The sequence below is a fragment of the Chamaea fasciata genome, unplaced genomic scaffold (assembly GCF_029207755.1).
Source record: "Chamaea fasciata isolate MVZ Bird 193981 ecotype frontalis unplaced genomic scaffold, bChaFas1.0.hap1 SCAF_2, whole genome shotgun sequence".
In the NCBI taxonomy this organism is placed as follows: domain Eukaryota; kingdom Metazoa; phylum Chordata; class Aves; order Passeriformes; family Sylviidae; genus Chamaea; species Chamaea fasciata.
In genome coordinates this window covers 111,765,060-111,791,456 of record NW_027094087.1, presented here as the reverse complement: position 1 = coordinate 111,791,456, position 26,397 = coordinate 111,765,060, and the positions used below count along the sequence as shown (strand labels likewise).

Genomic DNA, 26,397 nt, shown 5'->3' with positions numbered 1-26,397 from the left:
ATTCGCTGAGGTGGTTCCATGCCAGAGGTGTGGAACACAGGATTCATCAGGTGGAAAATAAAATAATGGCACCAGGGATCTGGAAATGCCAATTTTGTTGTTAGGGAGCCATGGCACGTTTTTATGAAGTTGGTGAGGGGCAGTAACTTGGTTCCCCTGCCAGCAGCGAGGGGATGCCACGTCATGAATGGCACAAGAGGCAAAAGTTGATGCTAGAAAGGGAAATAAAACTTGGATCTTGTTCTCGCATGGTTGGTTCTCATCCTGTGCAGGAACACATTGTTTGGGGTTTGATGTGGCAGCTGCTCCAGGCCGTGCTGTTCTCATTTTTTAGTCCCTGGGTGTACAAAAGGTATTTGCTGTTAAACCTGAGGGCTGTTTAAGTACACAGAGAGTCAAAAGGTGAATTTTGAAAATGGGAGCTGAGTGTGATGATCATGGACTGTCCCTTACCCTGCTGTGCCCAGGGATCTGCAGCTCTCTCTTCTGCAGCTAGTGGGAAATTCAGGCACAAAAGTAGAATATGGCAGCTTACTTCTGGATCCCTGAAAGAGGGATCCATTTCTCTTGAACCTCCAAATTCCAATTTTTATTTTATTGGTGAGGTTTTGGAATTGTCTGTGTTTTTTCTTGAGGGCAGAAGAAGCTAGGAAGTGTGGCTGTACTTCACATCCTGCTTGGCTTTTTACAAGTTACACAGCAAACAAAGCAAAGGGAAAAGGATATTATCATACTTGCTGAAAAATAAAGTCCAAGCCTTTTATATTCCAAGGAAACAGAGGCAATTAGAGAACAGAAATTGGATCTTTACCCGTTTTTAACATGCCTAGAGAACAGGGGAATGAAAATGTGTGTGCTGTGTTGTATGTTTTTGTAACTAAAGAGCTGCTGGGTCAGTCTGTGATCCCTTAATTTATGTTTTCTAGCCCATTTTTATGTGGTCTAGGCTATGATAGTAGCAATACCAAAAGCAAGATTACCTGGATATTTTTTTTTTTAATTACTATTATTTTGAGGTGTTGATTTCAGTAGCTTAATTCTTAGTCCTACTGAAATTCGCCAGGATGAATATGTTTGAGCAGGGTTATTCTGCCAACTTGGAAATGACTCAGCATGTTGAGAATGACTCTAAGAGAAAGTAAATACGTTAATTTATAGGAAAGATGGGATTCTTCGTATTTAAGAGCATACCAGCAGTTGAGTTTTGGATTTTAGTGTTGCAGAGGGGAAAGGAACAGAAGCATTCACATGGAGCATATGGCTGTTCCTTGAGAAACCTCAACAGACCATAACCTCTTGGAAAACCTGGTTTATATGGTACTGGGCAAATATTTATTATCTGAATTACCTGAATATTCCATGTAACACGAGTATCTTCCTGTCTGCTGGTCCTTGCATGTCACCTGCCTGTGCAGTCATCACCTGGACCAAGTGGTTCAGCATGATGCAGCTCACAGCAGTAGGTGATGGGGGAAGTTTAATCCTAAATAGTCTTTTATTACCCCAGAACACTTAGGCAGCAGTCCTAACTCCTGGAAGGATGGAGACTTGTGTTTGGGAGAGGTGGGAAACAAGAGTGGAGCAGGAAAGAAAGAGTTTTTATTTAATCCTCATTTTAAAAAGAAAATAACAGGTCATTTTAAGACCTAAACTTAGTAGCAAAACAAAGTTAGTTGTTGAGGCTTGACCAAATGTTAGAGTCAAAACAGAACAGATTCTGGAAAATGGAAAGTTAGTGATGGGTTGGAGTTGGATTTCACAGACAGTTGCAGCATTTTGTGTCACTTTCAGGTTTTTTGTCTAGTCCAAGTTAATACTTGATTCATTAATGGGTTTGTTATTCCAGAAATCATAAAATACAGAAAAATAAAATGATTGATAAGGGAACATCTTGATCTTGATGAATTGTTTAAATGCCAAAAATGTGTAGAGGGCGTTTTCTTACCCATTCAACATCCAGAGTCCATTTTAAATGCATTTATTATTTAAATACAACTCCTGTTCACCCTTCAACTGTACTTCAATAGCATCAGGAATTCATGCCTTCATAGAATAATTGGAAACTTTTATGGTTTTATAATAAAACTGTTGGAAAACATAACATACGCTCACACAAACTGCTCACATTGTAAACTATTCAATAGCAATAAAGGCTGAGGGACTGGTGGTTATTCTGTGTCTTCTTTATGAAACCACAAAGTATGAGCACAAAGCAAGATTCATTTCAGTCATACTTTATTGGGTGCTGATGCAAATCATGATTAAAGTAGGATTTCCTGTTGCTTTGGTTTAATTTGCCTGGAAGGAGATGGTTCCATCAGTGTCTCCAAAAGTAAGACATTTGGGACGTGCTCGTGTGGATATTCCAAAGGCTTCAGTGGCAGAGGGATGGATTTGTGTCTAGGACATAAACAACCTTGTTTATCCCTGTGAGGAATGCCAGGGAAATGGGGAGGGTGGTGGTGTTCTCACCTTTCCTTTTTCTGTTTGTTGATTTTTATTTTTTTCAATGAAATTTGGTTTGGAAAAGTAATTATCAGTAAGCAGGAGTTGTACAGGATCAATTCCAGCTGTGGGAGGGCTCATGCACATCCTCTGGGATGTAAGGAGTGTTTGTAGTCTTTCCAGTGCCACCCTATTGCCACGAGAGCAGCAAGGCAGATGTGACACCATCTTCCTGATTTTTGGGTCCATTATGAAAGCACATTGGGTGAAAACTCAGGGCAAAAAATCCATCTGTATCCTGTAACAATAAATATGTGTGAGGACTCTCATGCTGGCCCCATAAAGTCCTTCTGTTTGTAGTATTAAGAATACAGAAAAAAAGGAATATTCATTTATTATGTGAATATTGGTGGTGGATGAGGGAGTGATGGGAAATATTTTTATTCCCTCATACCCTAATCCCTCAAGAGTCTTGGAACAATTAAAGAGGGAGGTTTCTTTTCCCATGAGTTTTGTTTTTCTCTTGCCAAAATTGCTGTTTAGTCCCCTAAATTCCTTACTATTACTTTATAGGGCTAATAAAGCAGGGTCAAATTACGGTGTGAATTGGGTAGGAGAAATGAGATGCTGCAGGAAGTTCCTTGAATTTGGGAATCTTTCTGTAGTCAGAAGAATGAGGAGTTCTCTTTTGCAGAAGGTATGAGAGCAACCTGAGGATTTCTTTCCTAAATTCCAAGAGTGTCCTGGGGGCAGGATACATGGCATACATCATTTTATGACTGGATTGGGTAGAATTCCTCATCTTTCTCATCCTTGTTAAGGACTGTGGTACATTGGTGATGACGGGGAATCAGGAATATGACCCATGATTATTTATGCACCTTTCCCTAGAAATATGCTGGTGTGCACAGCCAGGATGTGTGCAGAATTAGGAGCTGGAGTTCTTCACAAGACCCCGATCCTCTCAGTTTTATTTCTGCTGTTGTGCCTGGAGGAATTCCTATGATCTGTGCATCCTTAATATTCATTTTATCAGTTAACTGCATATGCTGTTCTGGCTTATAAAGTGGCACATTTTTTACATTTTTTGTTATCTGGTACTTGCAAATAGCAGAGTTTATAGAATTAAATGTACCAAAAGCAGAGTTTAAACAAAGAGTGAGTTGCTAGAGGAACGCAAATCTTTTAATGAGATGGTTTGTTGTTGGTCATGCTGTGTGACAATGTGTGGTGGTGCTTGGGAGGTGGCCTGTGGTATGAATTTTTTGTATGGATTGTTAAGATCTAGATGGAGGGATATGAAAAGAGGATGCTGTGAAAGATTAATGGGACAACAAAGCAGTGGATACACTGTTGGAGAGGTCTTTCTGAATAAAGTCACTATTACATAGCATCAAAATCCTACATGCAAATAAAGGTTGATGGTAGCTTGGAGTGTAGCCTGTATTTCTGCAGAAATTCAACTTTAGTTGTGGATTTTAATTTATTTTTAATTTTCAATTTCTTGAAGTATAATTTGCATTCATTTTCTTTAATGTAATCTCATATTCATCAAGATTAACATATAAATAACTCTCTTGCACCACCAAACAATAAAGGGAACAAAGTGACACAAAATAAATCTCATTTTACTGCAGCCAAAAATTGGTTTTGTGGCTTTTTAGGGCTTGACTCCCAGGGCAATTGACAGCATAGCTGTTGTAGAGTAACTGAGTGGCTGTATCTGTGTGATGGGACTCCCTGAGGCTGGTATTATGTTCCTGAACAGGAACATTGTCTTTCTTAAAAGTGTAATATTCTAAATAATGACTGTACTTTTTAAGTACATGAGACAGAGGAAATGGAAGCTGCCTTGGTGCTGAATGAGGAGAACATTCTCATTGAGCACAGTTTTAATAAACTTGTCTGCATCAACTTCCTATTGATTTGTTTGTCTTAATTTCTGTGAATAACTGTGTGGGCAGGTCAGTGGAGATGGAAATGGACTGCAGCAAAGGTGGAATGTATCCTGGATGTTGGCATGTGTGCTCCACTTACTGCTTCATTATTGGAATCACTTATGACTATCATTATTTGAATCTATAAAAATACATGGATCTTAATGTCTGCTCATGTTTGTGTATGTGAATGTAGGCAGAGGTCTTTGCTTCCTGCGATCGGAAATGCAGAATGAAGGGATGACTCAAATGAGAGTTCTTCAACGCTTGAATGAACAAGTTCCTATTTTACTTTGTAGTTAAAACCTCAGTGGTGATTCACTTTCTGAGAGACAAAGGAAGTTGCCCTTTGTTTTGGTTTCATAGTTGGGTATTTTTATTATGATGACATCACCTTAAAGCTTGTCTGCCAGAGGAATGAAAGGAAAACAAAAATTGGCAAATAGCAAGCCCAGGTTAAGACTCCACAGTGCCTTGGTGTTGTCTCCACGCTGTAACAGGTGTATCTGCTCCCTCTTCTTGCTGAAATGTGCACGAAGGCGTCATCATCTGCAAGCTCAGATCTCTCTTGTCTGATGTTTTGGAGTAGACAGCAGTATTAAATGTTGTGCAGTGTCTCTTTGAAGAGAGCAATACACTGCAACATCCTCTGGCTCCTTCTCAGCCACATCCTTCCCTCTGCAGCACCTTTAGCATCCCAGGCCTGCGTTTCTTTAGCATCTCTTTGTTCCTGCCCTCAATATCTCATGAGCTGTCTAGGAATTGGCGGTTTCTAGAGTTTCAGCTGAAGGCTTTGCAGGCAAGGGCTACTTCTTCATACATTGACTATTTGACCAACCAGATCCGGCAGCAGTGGCCCCATCAGTTCTTGGCTGCATTTATTTCCGAATGGAAGAGCAGGACTTTCAGATTTGCAGTAGTCCTCCTTATGTCTGACCAGAGACAAGGAATAGATAATTTATCTGTTTACCTATTCTGATTTATCTGTCAGTGACCTCCGCTCTGAAGATGCCATGAATAGTGAGAAGTCTTTTATTTGAAAGTAGCCCAGTAAATTGAAGTGAGAATGAGTACCAAAGTGCATGGCGTGTGAAGAAGGGAGTAAGAGAGTTACACTGTCCTCAGAACAAAATTAAGAAGCTGCAAAAATGAGAGAAGCCCATTTTCTGAAGACATAGATCTTTGACAGTTTAAGGAAAAGTGGTAAGAACTTTTAATGTGCCATCTGCTCCTTGAACCTTCAAGACCAGGTGTATCACTTTGACTGAAACTCCTTCTTGCTCGGTGTTCAGTCTCTAACCAATGGCTGAAATTTGAACTGCCTTAAAACTCCTCAAACACCTTCCCTGCTCTGTTTAGAACCAGGTTTCATGAACCAGAGGTGTCATCTAGATTGAGTGGCCCTTCACATTTTGTTTTTCTCTGAACTTGCCTGAAAACCATCACTTCTCAGAAAGGAACACATGCATAAATTTTAATCAATTCAAGGACCAATTTCATCTTGCTTTCAAAAATGTTGGAGTTACTTTCTCTCTGGTTCTTATTGTGAACTTTGTGTGAGAAACAGAGATAATCAGATTCAACATCTCAGCTGTGTTTTAGCCATCATTTAATTTCTGGTGGCCTCTGTGCAACCCTGGTGTCTGAAACTTACCCTGAGATGTTTTTTTAATGCTTTTCAGCAGTTGCATTTTCTGTTTTCACAATCTTTGCTTTCACAATCCTTACTGCTTTTTAAAAGTAGCTTCAATGTATCAAATGGGTGCTATTAAATGTAATTAGAGTAATTTTAAGTGGTAATTTTTGGAAAGCTTTTTAAAATTGCTGAATAATCCTGTAGCAGAACCTGTCTTCACAGAACACAGGATCCTAACACTGGCCCATTTCTAGCACCATGCTTTGATTTTGCCATAGATTGTTTACAAATGATTATGAAGGAGATTTAAATAAGGGGAAAAAAATCTCTCGCCTTTCTTGATTTCATGCTTAATTTTCACAACAGCGCTGAGTTATTCCTATTTGCGTTTCATGGTTTTACTTTTGGGATGTGTCTTGTCTAGTCTTGGCAGACAGACACCTATCCAAGGAGTAAAATATGAAGGTTGAACAGTGAGGGAGTTGTTATCCAAATGGAGCCTTCTGTTAGAGGTGTCAGCAGAGACAAAGGTGAATGTAGAGAATGAATGGAATAAGATGAGAGAAAGATCAAATAATGGGATAAGAAGTTCAAGCGTGGGATAATGGGTGTGATCAGAGATTATTAACAACGCAAAAATTCCTGTCTGTTCATTAAAACTTGATGAGGGAAGCACACAATAAAACAATTTTTAAAAAAAATCATATTAAGTCTTAGAATGTGTGTTCTATGGTGTTGTTTTCTTCTGACTCTTTCTCTATTGGTTTTTAGGTTTTGTCTTCCACGTTGTACATCAGTGGGATCTCTGTGCTGGAACAAGATAATGTCTTCAACTCATTGAAGAGAAGGGGTGAGCAGCTTTCTCCTGGCCAATATTTTATCTTCTTTAGAAAACAGCGTGTCCTGGAAATAAGTATCATCCTGTGTTGTGTTGAAAAGGAAGCCAGTTCTAGTTCATGCTTTTCATGTGTCAAAGAGAATTGATTTTTGTTTCTTTTTAACTTGGTGTTTGAATGTAAGGATCTAATGTTACATAGCAAGTGCCAGGACTAAAGTTAAATAAGAATGAACAAAGAGCCATGCCAAATCTGCCAGTCATGCATTTCTTTCTGAAGGACTTCAAAGAAACATGTATGAGGGAAAATTAGAAGGCATGATTACTTGTTAACAAGTCTGCTGGGTAGTTCCTTCACATCCCTAAGAGGGTTGGTGGTTAGGTCGTAGCCTGAAGCATAACTATTTATATCTCTTACAAACATCTGTTGTAGCTTGTGTATGTTAAAAATGATACCACTGATCTCAAGCAGCTCACTTGCACCTTCTGTTAACGTTACTGGGTGGTCCCTGTGCCCTTAATTATAAAGGAGTAAGTGGAACAAGTGAGGAGTGGAGTGATGAATGTTAAGCGATCACTTTGTGTGTCTGTTTCAGCTCACATTTAATCTCTTCTCTTACATACTCAACATGCACAAAGTCTCCACGTTTCTAATTATGATTACCCCTCTTCATTTGGCTTCCTTTCTGCTTTACATTTTCCTTTCATACATCATTTTATGAAAGGCTTCCCTTTTTTTTCTTTTTCCCTTTGCTTTGTAGACCATAATCTTTTATGAATGCCCTTTCACCACAGGTATCAGTGGAGTTTCTGATTGCAGGTCATGCATCAGCTTCCAGTTACACAACCTTAAGTTTTTCCTTGAGTCTTCCACACGCTTTGCTTTCAAATAGGATGAGAGTTAGTTCTGTTCTGTGTGAAGCAGACCCAGCAGACTCACCCTCCGGTTATTTTTGCTATTTGGATGCCTTTGAATATAACACAAACACACAGTTTCCCCTCTACTCTCCATTTCTTTCGCAGACAATAATTGGCATTTTGAAAACTAAGATGTCCAGAAATCATATATTCTTGGGTTCACCTCAGATACCCAAATACTCTGTGCCCTGAGGCAGAGCGTGCTGGTTGGAGATGGTCCTGCTGTGAGCTGAGAATGGACACACATGAGCCAGAAATTACCACACCAGTAGGTCAGCCAAGAGCAGGGGTTGTTCGAGTGCACCGCGACTGCTTCAGACCAAGTCAGCTGCTTTCCATCAGAGCCACCTTCAGCAGGGGGAGGCCTGAACCAGCCTGCCTGACTCGATGTAAAAAGGATCAGAAACCATCCATGTGTGGAGGAGCTGTGGAAGTAATTAGCTGTGGCAGTGATAAACATCTGGGAGCGATAGCAGCCCCATCGCTGTCTGCAGCCTGAGCATCTGCTGGGGCTGTGCCTGCTAACGAGCCCTGGGTGCCGCATCCCAAATGAGGTTATAAAAGCCAAATCTGTAAATACCTTCTCAATTACTTCCCTTAAAGTTTAGCATAGTTTGTTTCTTGCCTCTACTGAGTAATGAGGAAATGTTTCTTTTTAGTGAACAGAAGTAATTCCTCAGTTAATTGCCTCAATTTAAGTGTGTGATTAGCTCAATTTGTTCTTCTTGATTTGCAGTGGTTGTCTTCACTAAATCTCATCAGTTCCTATCTTGCCTAATGGCTTAATCTTTTTCTGCTGTAATTATAAGTCAGAGGGGAAGCTCTTGTGCGAAATAAAGGATATACCCATGTAGAATTCTTTCCAGTTGTTCCCCTGGGAGAAAATATGGCAAAAGTCCTTCTGGATGAAATAATCTATGGATCCAGCTCAAAGCTGTGCACCTCATTTCTTCTTTTGCGTGGCCTGAGGGCCTTCCAGATGTGGAACATCTCTTCATTATGGAAATCTGGAAGGAGGGGTTAGTCCAGCTTGTCTTGTTCTCCAAAAATCCTTGCCATGTCCTACTGTCTTTACCAGTTTACATGTATTATCTTTGTGGCCTCCCTCTCCAGGTTTTTCTTCATGCCACAAGTATGATCTTACGTCCCTGTGAACTCTTAAGACTTTCTTCCCCTTCTACAACTGTTTTACTTTCTCATGTTTGCCTGAGAATTTCATCTCTCTCCCAGTCAAACAATTTCTTTAGCAGTGTTTTCGGAGGGACTTAGCTTTAAAATAATCATTAAATAGTATTTGCTCTTCCTTTGTTGATCATTTCAACTGTTCTGCTTTTATTTTGAGGGTAGTCTGGTCCATGCTTTGGATGTCACAGTCATAAATTAAATGCATGTCTTTTGAGAAGGAAGAAAAGCAGCATTTTCTATGTGCCTGTTCAGTCTGTCAATGCAGACAGGCACTTGCATTGGCTGTCAGCTGCCATTTATGAAGCAAAATAAATGTTTAAGCATCAGGCAAATGTTTACAGGGCTGATGCTTTAGAATGTGTTCCCTTAAAGTATTTTGAGAGATATCTCACATATTGTGACAAATGCTAATTTAACTTTTAACACTAAATGATTTGTAACTGTAAAAAAAAAATAAGACTTGAAGTACTTCTCTTAGTGAGTGCACTTAGGTTGCTCCCTTTGCATTTTTAATTTTGGTGAAGAAATCAGTAATGTTTTTGGAGTTTCAAAAAAAGAATACTGATGTTCTGTAAAAACAGATATAACCTAGTTTGTAGAGAAAGCCATGCTTACATCATCCTGGTGAACTTCTCTGGTCTTTGAAGCTCACCAAGATTTGATTGTTCTCTTTAATTTAATAAAAAATTAAAAAAAATGCGGTCATGCTTAGGAATTACACTGAGTGAATTTGATGCAAAGTAAGGCTTGAGATATCTCCTGAGGAGTTTGGTTTGTCTCTGTGCCTGAAACTGTTGTCAAAGAAGGGAACCTTGAAATTTGTCCTGGGTTTGCAAAATGAAACACTCACTTGAGACTGTTATAATCTATAGGGGAAACTATCCAGAAATTGAAAAATTGCTCTTAAAAATGGTCATATGCAGTAGTAGTATGCAATAAGGGAAGGACTTACTTGAAAAATCTGTAGTGATTGAACACATTGCAAAAAAAAAGATTCTGTTTCAGCTCTTAAACTGGTGAAAATTTTAAAACTTAGTTCTTCAATACTGACATGGGTGAAAAAGAGCAGAAAACCTGAAATTATTACCTGGATGCAATGTGTTTCAAGACATGAGCTCTGACTTCTTTTTTAGTATGGATTTTTTCAATAGTAGCTAAACATTAGGACTCCTTTGTGTCAAGGAAAATTGACTTCTGTGTTAATAGTTACTGGTAATAGCTTAATGAGTTACATGATTTCAGTTGTAATGGCTGCAAATCTGACAAGAAAATGAAATGTGAAGTAGTAATTTGGTGGGTGCACTCTATCTGGTGGTGGTGCTTTGCAATTATTTTTTTTTTTAATTACTGTATGTCTTAATTAAAAAATGTTTAACTCATTTGGGCACCAAACTCCAGCTGATGCCTAGAGAGATTAACATGATGCCTTTACTTGTGTTTAAATCTTATTGTAATTAATATTTGCCAAAGTATCAGATGTCTGTGAAATCGAGACTTCTGAATTCCTAGGTCCCGTTTGAAACTTTATAATCACGTGGGCCCAATTGTTTAAAAATTGTTAGATATTGTTCCCTTCTTTTGTTGAACCTTAAATGACTTGGATGGCAAATGCCTGATGTGAGAAGTGATTTGAGGCTTGGTCTCTGAAAGTAGTTTCAGGCCCTACTTTAGAATCTGGGTTTCACACCCAAAAGTGAACAGGGTATTCCCTGAACGTTTTACATTTGGTTCATCATTTTTAACTGTCATTATTTCAGTTACAGTGATGCTCAGTGGGTTGGGAGCCTTTTCAAAACACAGAAGCACAAACCTGCCCGTTTCTAGATTTCATGTATTACCTTAGAATGTCAGTTAAATACTGCAGAGATGAATGCTAAAGTTCACTTGAAGCTTGTAAGTCTTTGAATATATTTTTATGAGTATAAAAAAACCTCAGCCTCTTATTAAAAATTATACTTTAGAGTATAAAAAGATACAATGAACTTTTTGCTGATAAAACCTGTTATATTTCCAAACTGAATTTATTTATTGGTTGAATTTGCACGTGGCTGTTGTTGTCAATAAACTCTCTGAGAGGTGTGCATAAATCTGAATTTCTGCCTTTATTTTATCTTCACTCTTTAGAACTGGATTCTAAGGGGCCACTTTTTAAACTCTTTTCTTTTTCTTTAAAGAATATTTGTTCAAGCTTATGATGATTTGACACAATTAATGTCTTAATAACCATGATGGCAACACAGACATTAAGTATAGACAACTATCAAGATGGACAGCAGGTAGGTGTGTTTTCCTTTCTCTAGGAACTAAATGCACTTAGGAGAAGGGGAAAAAAATAGTGACTTTGTCCTTAGTCCCTGCTTTGGCATTGTTTAAGCTGGAATAATGAAACATTATCATGTATATCTGGTCATGATGTTTCTCGTTTGTACCACAGGCTGTGTAGTTGTACACTTTGGGTTGCTAAATTAAAATGCTGTTAACTGGAGGCAAGTTGTGAGGTGGCCTCAACTCTGAAACTCATTTTGCTGTTACTCTGTGTCAGCCCTAAGCAATAAATACAAGTACTTCTGTCAGCAGATGGCAACCATGGGGAGCAGTCAGAAAAAACCCAGCAACTTTCCACATCTCCTATAAAATGTTCATCTGAACACAGATTTTTCATTTTTAGTTTTATTGGGGTTTTTTTTAATTGTAGTTGTAATTTCTCTCTCTCCTCTCACCTACTTTACATATTTGACTTTATTCCCCCAGCAAATACATACCATCCTGTGGCAGTGAAAGTAAAATATGCTTTTTTCTAAATAACAGATTGGGAGAGAGGTATTTCTTCCTATTTGTTTGCATTTCAAGCTCTCAGTGTCCAAGGTAGACAGGTAATTCAGGTGCCTGCTGTTTTTCTAGTTTGGAAATGGCCCACAGAAAAAAAACTTGCAGTTTTAACTGAGCTGTTTCTTCCTCCTAGGGAGATAGAACCCTAACTGAACACACTTTCTCCCTTCAGACTCTGCAGATGTATGGCCAACATTTATGATCACTTGTCTGAGTCATCTCCTTTTAATTTGCTCCTCCTTCCTGTCATTAGCCAAGAAATTAGTCCATCAGTTACTTTTTTTTTTTCCTGCAAGCATTCTGGCTTGAAAATCATTTCTGCTTGCTGAGGGAGCTCTCTGCAAGGCAGGCTGCTCTGTTGGGTGGGAGATGCTGAATTTTCTCAGGTTCTGATTTTTCTAGGAGATGGCTTGGCCCCAACAGGTAATAAAGCACAAACCTTTTGGTTCTCCCAGTCTGTTAAGAATACTGTAAATTTTTCTGCTGCTGTTATGTGGAAATAAATTAAATTCTTTTAGAGTCTGGTTCTCCAATAGTTTCTGGAGGCCTTCATCTCTGCAGCTGTCAGTTCTGGCTGCCTGGAGATACCTAGAACAGTGTCTGTCCTCTGTCTGAGATAAAAGAGAAATAAAAGATTGCAGTGGTTCCATGTCTTTGTACAGATGCTCAAATGGGAGAAAACCAAAGAGTTTGGCCTGAGGGGTGGAAACTCTGACTTTCACAGTTCAGGTTCCTGGAAGACCTTTTAATCCAAAAGATACTTAGCTGGAGGTGATGGAAAAAACACTTGGAATACCTTCAAAACACCCCAAAGCTGTGCCCAGCCTTCTAATGCAAATTAGGAGATGCTCAGGTGAACCTGTGGCTCTGTGTTGCTTTTCCATGGTATAAATGTGTGTTAAATGGATGTGCAGAAGGAGTTACTGCTGTTCTCCTGTAGTTTGATAGCCCTAAAATACTTGGTTCTTACAATATGTAAAATGGACTGCTAAAGGTCATGGGAGGTTATGCTTCTGTAATTAAAGGACTGGAGGGACACAGAATATTTCAGATCTTTTAAAGCAAATGTGCATTTTAATGGACAAAAACCCCTACAAGATCCTTTTCTTCAGTACCTTTATACCATGCACAGTAAAAATAAGAAAGAAAATTTAAGAGGATAAACTTCTCTTTACATTGATTTCATCCTAAAGGATTTTTATGCAGACATTCCCATGAACTTTTTGGAGCAATGTACTGTAGACTGTTCCAAAAACAGCCACTTCAGAGACAAAGCGCTTCAACAATTTACTAATATCTGACATTCCCATTTTAAAGCCAAATGCTAAAATGTGGAAGTGACCTTTATCCATCAAAAAGTGTCAGGATTTAAAAGAGGGGTTTTGTTGCTGCTTCATCTTCTTGTGTCACTGCCAAGTCACACCAACCTTCTGGCAATTTAGGAACCCTTTGCACTGCTCTTTCCTTAGAACACAGCACCCTTCTTTTACGTCAGGGCTACACATTTACTCTTTTGTTGGTTTTTTTTTTTTTTTCTTTCTGCAGATGCAAGTGGTAACAGAGTTAAAAACTGAACAAGATCCCAACTGCTCTGAAACTGATGCAGAAGGGGTGAGTCCTGCCCCTGTAGAATCTCAGACTCCAATGGATGCAGACAAGCAGGCCATTTACAGGTAGTGATGGACTCGTGTTCTGTCTTTTGAACGGTGTAGGATAGGATACAGGGTATTTGGGGTTTTTTTTTAATAAATAAATAAGAAGTAGCTTAAAATCAGGTTGACTGTCTCCATAGTTTGTAGAGAAAGAATGAGACCAAATAGGCTTCACTGTCAGTCATCAGCCAAGGAAAAAACTCCTGAGCTTGTGGGGTTTTTCAATTTCAGCAGATTTAAAGGGTATTCTATGGGTGGCTGCCAAATTTAGAAAGCTGCCTTAGACTTTAAACTGGGGTCACTATTTGTCATACTGTAGTTTTTATCTTTAGTACGAGTTTTTACTTTTATTGTAATTAGGTCAATCTTTACTCCTTTTTCTTTCAGGGTAACAATCTATTCCCTAGTAATTAGCTCAAAATGGATTAAATATTGATGTATGAGCACACTAATTTGAGATTTTTCAGTGAAAAAGTGCTGTGCTAAGCAGTTTGCTCAGTTTTCATGGAGTTAAGAGTTTTTTCACTTTGACTGCTTTATAAAGACAGAATTATTACTGGTTCTCAGGTTCGAAAAAAAACCCCAAAAAACCCACCAAAACAGGAAAAAGCCAAACAAAACACCAAAAAACCTCCACCTGGGGCAGAAAAGATGTATTCATTCATTTACAGACTTGTGCTAACCAAATCTCCTCAGAGCATGATTTCACAGGAGGTCTCTGAGCACAGCCTGAATACTCTTCTCAAATTTTTGAAGATATTTTGTGATGTATAAGTATGGCAGTATGGCCCACATGGAAGAGTACATTAATTTCTTCAGGCTTCATTTAAATCTGCATTCATCCTCTTTGTAAATCCTGAATCTCATTTCTAATGCACTGTGTTAATCTGTCTCAGTGACACTCAATTACAGTGAAATAAACAGTCAGAGCTTTTTTGAGTGTGATTGTTCTCTTTAATTAAATATATACATATTCTACTGCTGTATTTGCCTCTGGAGTGTGGTAAATCAAAATGAAAATAAACTTTTATTTTATTTTGCTCTAGCCAGTGGTGTTATTTGCAGTCTCTTCCAGAATTTGTCACACTTACATGAGTGACTTTGAGTTTTTCTGAGCTAGATGTCTTAATTTTCATGTAAGTTTAAATACTTATTCATGTATTTAAACTTCCTTTTTCCAGGCACCCACTATTTCCCTTGTTAGCACTATTATTTGAAAAATGTGAACAATCTACACAAGGCTCAGAAGGCACAACTTCTGCCAGTTTTGATGTAGATATTGAAAACTTTGTAAGGAAGCAGGAGAAAGAAGGAAAACCTTTTTTCTGTGAAGATCCAGAAACGGATAATTTGGTAAGTATTAGCAGTTTATTTCTGAAAGAATCATCACATTTGCAGCTTCCTCCTAATTTCTGATCTCAAATGGTCCTTATAGTTTCTTCTCACATTTTTCTGCCTGTGAGAGATTCTTCTTTATGTTATTGATTGAAAATACTTTTTAAAATTCCTTCTGACACCCTTTTCCCTTTTATCCGTAGATTTACATTGGGCTCTTCACATTTGTTTCCTATTCTCAGCTGACATGAGTGTATTGGAGACAAAAACAAATCCTTTCCATAGCCAGATTGACTCTAAAAATCAAATTTAGAGTGTCAGGTGTTTAACTTACTTATCAAAAACATGTAATTGATGTAAATTTTTTCCAATTTCATGTAAATCATGGTTCACCTAGTTAATGTGAGAGAAGAGGTGTTATAAGATGATCTTAGAAAGTCTTTAACATACACAATTTTTTCTTTCATGTCATTGACTCCTTTAGGCTTTCTGAAAGTCATTCCCGTGATGAAGCTGTGATTTCCCTATTTTGAATATACCTGCCTTCAGTATTTTACTCAGAAATGAGAGTTAGTTCTGTTCTGCATGAAGCAGGTCTGCTGACTTGTAAGCCTCAGGTTATTTTCTTCATTTGTAACTCTCTGAATCCAAACCAGAATCACTGTTTTCCCATATTTCTCTAATCCCAATTTCTTTTCAGAAGCACTTCTGAAATCTAATAGTTGGAATGTAGGAGCTGTGGTTCAGTGGATGAGGAAGGAGCAGTGGTTGTGGTTTATCTTGACTTTTGTGTGGTTTCTCTTGACTTTTGATGTCTCTTACAATGTCCCCATAGACAAACTGACAAGACACAAAGGAGATAAATGAGCAGTGAGGTGGACTGGAAAATGGGTGAACCCCTGGGCTCCAGGGATTCTAGTCAGCAGCTTGAAGTGTTGCTCATAAGTGCTGTTCTCCAGGGACTGGTTGTGAAACCAGAACTGTTTAACACCTCCATGAGTGACTGGGGTGATGGGGCAGACTGAACCCTCAGCAGCATTGCAGGTGCTCCAAAACTGGGAGGAGGGGCTGATCCACACATGGCTCTGCCACCATTCAGAGGTTCTTCACTGCCTTTGGAGAAGCAGAAAAATGGGAATCTCATGGAATTCAGCAAAGAGTAAAACCAAGTCCTAATAGGGGTAAAAGACAGACTGACTCTACTCAGTGGTGCCCAGTGAAAGGAAAAGAGGAAATGGGCATGACTTGAAACACAGGAGGATCCATTAAACCCTTTTCCTGTGAGGGTGATTGAATACTGCAGGCTGCCCAGAGAGCTGTGGAGTCTCCATCCCTGGAGACAGTCAAACTCAGCTGGACATGACCCTGAGGAACCTGCCCTAGATGACCTTGCTTTGAGCAGGGGGCTTGGATTAAACAACCTCCAGAGGTCCCTTCCAAACTCAGCTATTCTGTGGTTTCTGTGAGCCTCCAAAGATTGGTTTCCCAAAGATCCTGCTTGCCTTGGCCTGTTCCCTGTGCTCCTGGTCATACATAAGCACTCTCTCAGATCCAGCTTGCTTTGGTTGTAGTTGGGTCTGGTGTGTTCAAATAGTCCTTCCTGTCATTGACCTGTTTATGGTTTTAGTTTGTGGTTCTAGTGACAAAGTCTCTTGGTTTATGTGGTGTTGCCCTTTGCTGATGGGCTGCACAAATCTGGCTGGTTTTGCTTGAGGTGGGTGAGGAATTACTTGTTTATGTCCTGGATTCCGTGGCTGCTGAGGTCAGTAGTGACTTAAACTGGAACCACGTTGCAAAATCAAAAGTCCTTGGCATTGAACTCCTGTCCTGTGGTCGTATTGTTAGCTGTGACTTTCTGTTACTGGACACCAAATGAAACCTGAGTGCAGCTTGTCCTCTGCCTGTCCTGGAGGCTGGGAGCTCTGAACAGCTGACGTTCTGACAGGCTCTTCATCTGCTATGGAGCAGTGAGCACAAGTTTCTGTCAAGTTGTGAACTGGCTAGCCTGGCTTTCAGTCTCATTTTGGCTTGAAATATTGGTGCTTTCCACAGGGAAGGCTGTAGACAGGCAGTTTTTTCTGCCTCGTGTCACATATATATTTTTAATAGAGATTTTAAAGTCTCTCTTTAGTAGCGAGAAATTGTGCGCCTTTGTTCCATCTTCTGCTCATGCTGTCCTTCCCTTTTTAACTCCAATGTTAATTCAACCATTCATCTGAAAGGAGAAGCTGTTAAGACTGATAATTACGCTGGGCTAGAAGGGTGGAGCAGAGTCAAACAAGTAAGGTGTAAATGTTTGCTCAGTAGGATCAACACGGAGCCAGACCTAAACTGAGATGAACTAAAAAGCCAAATTCAAGTCCTTTACAGTAAGGAAATTGGTCAACTGTTTCATTTTTTTTTCCTTTTACCTTTTTGAGATGTGGCATGTAGAACTCAGCCAAACTGCAGTTTTTCTGTGACAGAGCTTCAACAGTCAGCTCCAAAGCAGCAGAATATAATTCCATGCTCCATGCTGCCTGTGGGCTAATTAAGTAGATAACAGAAATTATGAAGGGTCGCAGATAGTGATTGTAGGGTCACTTACAGTCCTGGCAACGTTCCACATTGTGCACTCACTTGAAGTGCCTTGAATACTCCACAAGAGGAGTTTGGAGTTCATCCAGAGGACCACAGAATGTTAATCTGGGTGGCACAAGCATTAGATCAGTTTGACCAGAAAGGAAGTTCATTAAGAGCAGTGGATGCTTGTTCCAATTTGAGTAGCTCTTACTAAGCTATGGCCTAGATTATCTTGTTACTTTGTTATTATAATTCCCATTCTGAATTAACTGGTGGCTTCCTGCTTTAGTATTAGAAAGGATTTCAGCGTTGGGAAATGTGGATAGCATTCACCTGAAATTTAATTTTAAGGATACTTGTAAATTGCTGAATTGCCTATAAACCAGGTTTTAAACCCTTGTTACTATCTAGATGGAGGGATTCTGTTCTAAGGATTCTGTTCTTCCCAGTTAAGCTCTCCAGCATCAGTTGGTGATCTTGAATCAGCAGGGCAAAGGATCATAATCAATGCAGAAGAATTGTTACCAGGCCTTTTTTTTTTTTACTTCTGCAGTGTCTTTCCCAGGTCTGGGTGCAATCGTGGGCCACGTGCTCTGGGATGACCCTGTGGTTCTGTCCTGCAGGTCTCCTGTTTTCAAATCCTGTAGGAAGGAAGTGGAAGCTGAAGGTTGTGCTCATGTTCTTGCTAGACTGGCAATATGATTTCTTAGAGCTTTAACTTCCTCTGTATCTTCCTGGAACGTTATTTGCATCCCCTCAGTCCTTTTACCAAGCATCAGTGTCAGAAGACTTGTGTCTGCTGTCAATAACCAGATTTTGGTGGTCTCTATTGCTGCTTTCTGGAAGTAAAAAGTTAAGGAAGTACTCCACATAACTTGGAGTATCATCTGTTGGAGCTCCACACCCTTTTCCCCTCAGCCTTTGCTATCTTCTTTCTACAGATAAAACAGATCCCGGAATGAACCAGGACTGCCAACTGCTCTTTGTTCTCCATTAGTCTCCTTTCATGCACAGACAGACTCCTCCATGTCTAAGAAGTTGTTCAGCGTGGCTGTTTGCAGAGTTTTTTTAGACCTTTCACAGATTATTTTATGTTTTTAGACATTCATTGCTTCACACTTTTTTGTTGCTCACTTCCAACCCAAATGCTGCAGAAATACCACATTGCCTCGGGGTGTTGCTTTCTTCCTCTTGTGTTGCTTTTGTTCAGAGTCAACTCTTCCCACCCACGGGATGATTTTTTCATTTCCCCACATTTATAGCACCATAGGATAGTTTGGGCTGGACTACAACCTAAAGAGGTTTGTAGTCAAGCTCCTGCACAGAGTAGGGTCAGCTGTGAAGTCAGAGCAGGTTACTTATGGCTTTGTCAAGTCTAGACAAAATACAAAACAAGGAGTGTTAAATATACTCTCCCTTTGGTATTTGAACAGGACACTGCCTTTTTTGAAGACCCCCGAGTTTTTTGTTTCATTTGGGGTAAGGATTTTTGGTTCAGTACCCTCTTCTCAATTCTCTTGAATTCTTAGTCGTGTCAGGAACCTGAGTTGTAGTGGTGAAGCCAGCTGATGTCATTTGAATATTGGCTAACTATGCCTTTCTAAATACTGCTTTTGCTGTTTTGATATGCAGAACTGTCCCATAAACCTCTAGCTACACCTTTTCTAGCTATGCCTCCTAGCTGGGGACTTGAAATAGAGGAGAGAGCTTATCAAATCAAAACAAATGAAAACAAAATAGCTTTTCTTCCATAGTTTGTGTTCTTCCACTGAAAATCTAAATTGCACGAGGATTTGGGTCAGGGAGGTAGGTGAGCTGTGAATGTAAAGATACAATTTCTTAAACTTGGAGACATATTGATACATGAATAGGCTCTGGATAGCAAGAACTTGAAGATTTTTCAATAACTTTTCTTCCTCTGCTTAATAGTTTACCATTATCTTTATTTAAAACAATTTCAACAATAGTAGAAAGTGTCCCTGCCCACAGCAGGGGTTGGAACAGGATGATTTATAATGTCCCTTCCAAGCCAAACCATTCTAGGATTCTGTGAAAATATCTCATGGTTACTTCATCTTCGTGCATTTCTCTGAAGTGATACTCCAGTTTTATTGCTACAGCTGAAAAGACTGAATCAGTTATAAAATTTCATTTTTCTGTGGCATATTCTATGCAGTAGCACTGAATAAATGAAATATTACTGCTGCTGTGACCTGTCTGAAAACACTTCTTTGTATTACCTTTGTCCAGCTTGAGTTACTTCATCAGGAGTTCTTGATTTTTGTAGTTTTAAGGAAGAAGTGAAGTTCTGCTAACATTAAGTTTGATTCACCTGTTTCTGATAAAGAGCAGGAGCCATATGGCCACAATTAATGTAGCTGTAAATGAATTCATAAGTCCTGGTGACAGGCATGGCATATTTACAAAGTTTTGTTTTCCTCCTGACCACAGCAGCAAAGCTTCCTGCAGGAGTGGAGTGATGGAGAGGGGCTCTGCAGAAACCTGGGTAGTGTTCCTCAGCCTGGGTTTGTGGTTAATTTTGACTTTAATTCAATTTTCACCTCAAGTATCAACCATCAATTTTAAGCTAAGTCTAAGCTGAGGAAAGGACTTTCATTTTTCCTCCAAGCACATGCTTATAAATAAATAGTACAAATTTGGCTAATGTTTAAAAAAAACACCTCCCTTGACTGAGCAAAAATAAACTAATCTCTAATATGGTCAAATATTATGTTGCCAAAAGTGTATTTTGCTACCTCAGTTTTAGCTGAGTGTTTAAAGCACTCACTAATATGATGTGCAATTTGTTGATCAGTCACACATGAAGAATTTTCTGTTTTAAGCCTTTTTGTCTCTGAAACAGAGACACAATTTCTTGAAACACAGATGACCTTTGTTTTGTGTTAAAATTTAGTTGTATTTGCATGCTTTAACTTTGTTGTGTTTAAAAGTGCTTTAGCACAGTTTAAACAGCAACCTGGACTGGGTTAGAAAATCACTGGTTTGTGTCTCGGTGCTGGGTCACTGCACTCAGTGTTTCAATGGCTTTTAGTTGTTACCAGATATTAATTTGGATCAACTCCCTCAAATCTACAGCTCAGGTTTTCTCTGCAGCTGTTTTTTGAAAGATGTATGTTTGGCTTTTTTTCTTTTTATCCCTGAGAAGAAATATTTTTTTTTTAATTACCTAATTTCCTAATTTTTTTTTTTCATCTGTTTAACACACAGTTGTCTACACAGAGTGAGTGTCCTAGAACCTTTTGCTGAAAACTCAGGGAAAAGATCTGTCTCAATGAAAGCTAAAATGTCATGATGGAGAGGGGAACACACCCAAGAGTTTTCCTGCCTTGATCTCCTTTGGGTGACTTGAGGAAAGGCGCCTTCAGCTCCCAGTTGGCTTCTTGAGTTGAAAGGAATAGATAGATTAGTTTGGAGGGAATAATTTCTGTTCACTGGATTCAGTGCTCTGCCCAGGTAAATAACCCCTCATATAGGACAGATTTTTCCAGAAAATTGTAAAGTCAAGCTCTGCACTATGCTTCAAAATCACAACTGTTCAGTTTCATAAAACTGAAGGATATTTGTCTCAGAGATCCAGCACAGCACAGAAATGTTTGGGGTGGCATGTTGTATAAAAAATAATTACTTTGCTGGTTTATTGTGTACATATTTGAATGTCCTGGATTTCCTACTGCTTTTAGACCATCTGGATTTGGTTTTAGCTTCTGATCTTCTGCCATGACCCTTACAATCACCTAAGCTATTTTTATGCAGTATGTAATACCATTGGTTATCCCAGGCTTACAGTGTTTTTCTCACAGTGAACATGGCAAGTATTCTCCTCACATACATCTCTCCTGTACTTGAATTTTAGCTTAAACACGGATTTATTTTTTTTAATTTGGTTTAGTGCTTTGTATTTAATGTTTTGTATTTCAGAATCAGTCTCCTCATCTGGAAGTTCTCACAAGATTTTCCCTGAGAGTTGTTCATCTTTGACATACAATCACAGAGGGACTTAAAAGCTGTAGCACTGAAGAACTGTTTGATTACTTTAAGCTTTGTTGAGCAGTGTGACTAAATTTGGGACCTCTTTATTCTGATTTTATTGAAAAATAAAAGCTTTCATCCTCCCTAGCAATCTGTGGGACAAATTTATGCTTAATCACAGGACTGTTTTCGTTCTCACTGTATCTCAAACTCATCTGTACCCTTCTGGTTTCCTTGTGTCAGGGTGTAGCTTGGAGCTGAACCTGGTGTTTCTGATTTCTAGAACTCCAGAGAACTGCTGGCCAAGCCTGTCCCAGCCCTGCTTTCCAAATAATTGCTGTGGATGGGACTGCTTTCCATCACTTCCAGTCTTGTGTGGTTTGTGACCCAGAGCTGTACCAGGGGGTTAAAGACCACATGGACATCCAGGCTCATCCTGTGCCCTGTGACACCTGAACTGCTCTGTCTTCCTGAAGTGTCACAAAGATCACTTTGTTGTCCTCTTTTGTTTCCCCTGTGTGGCATTTTACTTGTGTTCCTTTCACATTCCAGGATTTAGCAATTAGTACCTCTGCTTTAATTGGGTGATCTTCATTACTGGAAAGTAATGCTTACTTAAATCTCACATTAAATATATTTTTTTTCCTGAACAGTTATTTTGTTTCTGATTTTTTTTTCCCCAATTCTCTCCCTCAGATGGTAAAAGCAATCCAAGTTCTGCGTATCCATCTGCTCGAGCTAGAAAAGGTTAATGAACTCTGCAAGGATTTCTGTAGTCGATACATTGCCTGCCTGAAGACAAAAATGAATAGTGAAACTCTATTAAGTGGAGAGCCTGGAAGTCCTTATTCACCTGTGCAATCTCAGGTGTGTTTCAAATACTGTTCAGTGGATTTTGGCTTAGGTTTCCTTAGGAATTTACAGCTAGGCTTCTTTCACTATCAGTTTGCAAACTGAGAGAAACAAAGAGTTTCTGCAGTTTCCTTTATTCCCTCAAATCACTTATTAAGAGTAGAAAGGGGCAGGGGGGCGGTTTCTTTGTTTTGTGGGGTTTTTCTCTGTGTTTTTTGTTTAGTTATGTTTTTTGGGGGGGGGCAGTTGGGAGTTTCTTGCCTTTTTTTGTTTGTTTGTTTGGGGGTTTTTTTGTTTGTTTTTTTGCTTTTATTTTGTTTTTTTTTTCTGGGTTTTTTTTTTTTGTGCCACTACCAAGTGGACAAATTTGTTAAAATGTGCCAGAGCACAGAGTCAATTTTTAATTGTCCTACTTCCTTTTATGATTTTCTCTCAGTTCAGCAAGTGGAGATATTCAGAATAGTCTGAATTTGCTCTTTGGTTAGAAAGAGGTTAGGAAACAGAATAAATAAAGAATAAAAATTCTGCTTGTTAAGGCCTCCTTAGTCTGCCTCCTTCATTAAAATATTGAGATGACTGAATACATTTTATACACAACCTGTGTTCTGGAATAAACAGGCAATATCTGATGCATTAAAGTTGCAATATGGCATTTTCTGTATTAAATGGACCACAGTTAATAGGTTGTGGTTGATGTTTTTGCTGTCAGAGGCTGCAGAGTGAGCCCTGCCACCCCAGTAGCCACTTGATCCTGAGTCTTAGGGCATGGCCCTTCTCTGAATTACTCATGTGTCTGATGCTCTGTATTAAAAAAAAGTCCCAATGACTTTTAAACTTCACTTTCTGGACTCTTTGTTTAGGTTTTGATGTCTGGAAGTGTGGAAAGGAGATTTTAAAATCAGGCAAAAACAGGTTTTAAAAGGTTTTTTCTGTATATCTCTTACAGTTTTCTGTAGACACACGAGGGACCCATTTTGCATTTGCTATCAGAAGAGATTATTCATACATAGTATGGAAATGTGTAAGAGTTTGCATGTTCAGGGTTGAGTAAGAGCTATCTTGAGCAGAGTAAAACATATTGAATATTTAATACATTATGTTCAAATTGAAGGAATTAAGGTAATAACTAAAATTCTAAAGCTTTGATGCTTGTAATAAGAGCATCAAGGGTCATTTCATTTGTCCTCTTTCCCTCATGCCTTTGGAAACTGTTTCTTATTCTTTATATACCTAGAACTAAAATTTCTCAAAATTGTTTTACATCTTTTCTAGCAGTTGCTTTCATGAGGGTTTTCAAAGGTAATGGTTGGTGATAATGAGGAAGTTAATGTAGTTAATGATGAACCCCTAATGAAGGATCTTTCTCTTTGAAGGTAGTCCTGTGATTAAACTCCAAACATATTTTAGAGCCAAAAATACGTAATGCAAATTGCAAAAATACACAAGCGTCCTTGATCTCCTTACATTAAAAAAAAAAAAAAAAGAAAAAAAGTTTTAAAAAATGGAAGCAACTAATTGTTTTATTTTTCTAGCAAATTCCAAGTGCCATTGCAGGCGCACTCAGTCCCCAAGGGATCGTGGTGCCAGCATCAGCATTGCAGCAGGGAAATGTAACTATGGCAACAGTAGCAGGTATGACACACTAAAAACAACTGGCACCTTGCTCTTCATCTTGGTTTCCTTTATGGTTGTTACAAAAACTACACAAACACTTTAGAAGTATGTTTTAATACCTGAAAAGTTGTTGAAGTACAGTCAAGTGCTTTACTGGTTTATGAATGTTTAATTTATATGTTTTCCAAGTATGTCTATGACAGTGGTAGTTACATATATAATATTAAGAGATCTTAATGTGCAACACTACATTTGTTAAAAGACATTTCCACAGACTGTGGTGTTTTACTTTTTTTTTTTTTCCCTTTAAAAAGAAGAATTCTATTTGACCAAAACATGCATTAGCTAAACCATTGCACTTGGCTGCCTCATGCTCCTTGGAGTTTGGAACCACACCTACAACTCTGTGAAATCCTTGATGTCTTTGTTATAGGGAAATCACATTTGAGATGAAACGTTTAGTCTCGCTTCTCAGCAAGGTTTTAAATCAAACCCAGCTGCCCTAAGCACTGGCCACACATAGGTGTGATTTTGGTGTTGTGACCCTTTTTGGTTGAAGACTTAGCTCAGTTAAAACAACATGAGGAAGTGTTTTATAGCCTGATAATCATGGCATTTTCCTTTGAAAATAGATTTAGAATGCCTAAAATACAGGGAAATATAGTCAAATTTTGTACAGTTTTTTTGTGAATGGATGAAAATTTTAGTGTAGCAAAGAGCACATCTTGCATGCTGACTAGAAAAGAATAATTGATATATTATCAAAAGTCTTGTATGGTGTGCAGTGCTGATGTGTTTAATGAGAATAATACTTGAAGGGCTTTTTCTTCCCCATAATCTGTTTTCTGTTTTACTCCAAGGGGGTACAGTGTATCAGCCAGTCACTGTGGTCACTCCACAAGGACAGGTGGTGACACAGGCACTGTCACCTGGGACGATTCGGATCCAGAACTCTCAGGTTTGTTTCAACAGCTCCACAGAATGGTGTTCTGGGTGGAAATACATCTCAGTGGTTTTAGGAGTTTTGATTTAAGTTTGACACACTGGCAGAACGAGCTCTGTGTACACACAGAGTAATTAATTGTAAATTGGTGCAGCCACCCCTGTGGGAGTTACAGGTTATATAATATGTCATAAGGTTCCCCTTGCCACAACAGCTCACCAGAGTTCCTACCTGTTAATTGTCTTCCTTTATTGATGCCAGAAGGGAATAGGTACATGAAATTAAAAAAATAAACAACTAAAATTAAAAATAACCTCACCCCTAAACCAAATGAACAAAAAACCCACAAAAAACAAAACCGAACTAAAACCAACAACAACAAAAAACCCAAACAAAAAAACCCCAACAACAACAACCCCCCCAAAAAAACCCTCAAAAACAAACAAACAAAAAAAACCAACCCAAAACCAAAAAAACCCACACCTATGCAAATCAAAAACCCCTCTGAATTAAATTAATACTTCAATGATTTTAACTTTTCTAATCACTGAACTATGTTTATGGCTGGATAGATTTAATGCATTGCATTAAGGTGCCACACTGCTACTGTGAGAAATTTGACTTTTTATCACAATGGCAACCACTGGTACTGTGAAACTGTATGTATTTCAGAGTTTATCTATTTTGAGAAGCATTTTTCTATAAAGCCTTCAAAATATTTAGTTGAGACTCTGGGAGAGCCTCAATTTTGTCTTCTTACACCCTAAAATATAAGGGCCAGCCCTCTTTTGTGGGAGGCTCTTAAGAGTTGGATCTGAAGAGTTCAGAGAAACAACCAAAGAAAAAGAAACATGAAAACGAGACCATCTTCTGGTACAGAAAACCTTGCTAGCTTTCTCTGGAAGTGGTAAACCAAATCTTCCTGGAATCTGGATTTAATTAGAAATGTGAATGAGGAGCTGCCATCTCCACAGCATAAAATCTGTTGGTAATCACTGACTCACTGGCTTATTTTCCCCCCTTTTTCTGGCCTTCCAACCAAAAAAAGTGTGCACAGAGTGTTCTTTGAATTGGCAGGAGCATATCTGTACTCAGCCATGTTCTCCCCTAGAACACAGACAGCTCTGTCCTCACACACCTCTCAGGCAGAAATGTGTAAAATTACTCTCCTGGACTGCAGGGATTTTGAAAAAGTGTTTCTTGTTTTTTTGGGGTTTTTTTTACCTTTTATGAAAAAAATGAAATGCTGAGAAGAAAATAACGCCTCTAGCCTATAAATAAAAAAGGATTTGACCTTCTGTATACATCTGTGACTACTCTTCATGTTGTAGGAGTCTCCAAACCCACCTATGCAAAGGTTACCCATAGAAAATCCTTCTTCAATGTCTTCTTTTTCAGTGTTTCAGAATGCTGTGGAGGTAGGGAAAAACACTGCAGAAAAGCTACTGAAAGTTCATTATAAAGTCTCCATAAGCAAGCAGGTTATTTAAAATGTAAGACATTACTTTGGAAATTAAAATGTGCTCCAAATATATATTTGTAGTAATTTGATAGCCTAAACCTTGTTTAAAACTCATTTCCTACATATTGATTGGCTTAAGAAATTGCTCCAATTTATCTGGAAAACCTGATTTAGAATTATTTTGGTTACAATTGTCTGAAAT

At 38.7% G+C, this 26,397-nt stretch overlaps 1 protein-coding gene across 4 annotated transcripts in view; it reads left to right on the top strand.

The window, feature by feature from the left end:
- The window catches only part of PKNOX1 (PBX/knotted 1 homeobox 1), a 36,294-nt gene that overhangs the window by 3,878 nt on the left and 6,019 nt on the right, over nucleotides 1–26,397 (top strand). Inside the window, exons 2-9 of one of the 4 annotated variants that reach the window (XM_066177092.1) lie at nucleotides 5,374–5,585; nucleotides 6,790–6,868; nucleotides 11,131–11,232; nucleotides 13,331–13,458; nucleotides 14,619–14,790; nucleotides 22,021–22,191; nucleotides 23,709–23,808; nucleotides 24,651–24,748. In XM_066177092.1, coding sequence (XP_066033189.1) covers nucleotides 11,182–11,232; nucleotides 13,331–13,458; nucleotides 14,619–14,790; nucleotides 22,021–22,191; nucleotides 23,709–23,808; nucleotides 24,651–24,748 — 720 coding nt within the window. In that variant the 5' untranslated portion in view covers nucleotides 5,374–5,585; nucleotides 6,790–6,868; nucleotides 11,131–11,181. Of the gene's footprint in view, nucleotides 1–5,373; nucleotides 5,586–6,789; nucleotides 6,869–8,677; nucleotides 8,791–11,130; nucleotides 11,233–12,619; nucleotides 12,639–13,330; nucleotides 13,459–14,618; nucleotides 14,791–22,020; nucleotides 22,192–23,708; nucleotides 23,809–24,650; nucleotides 24,749–26,397 lie in introns of those variants that run through there. The other 3 variants (XM_066177093.1, XM_066177094.1, XM_066177095.1) reach the window with 3 other exon arrangements.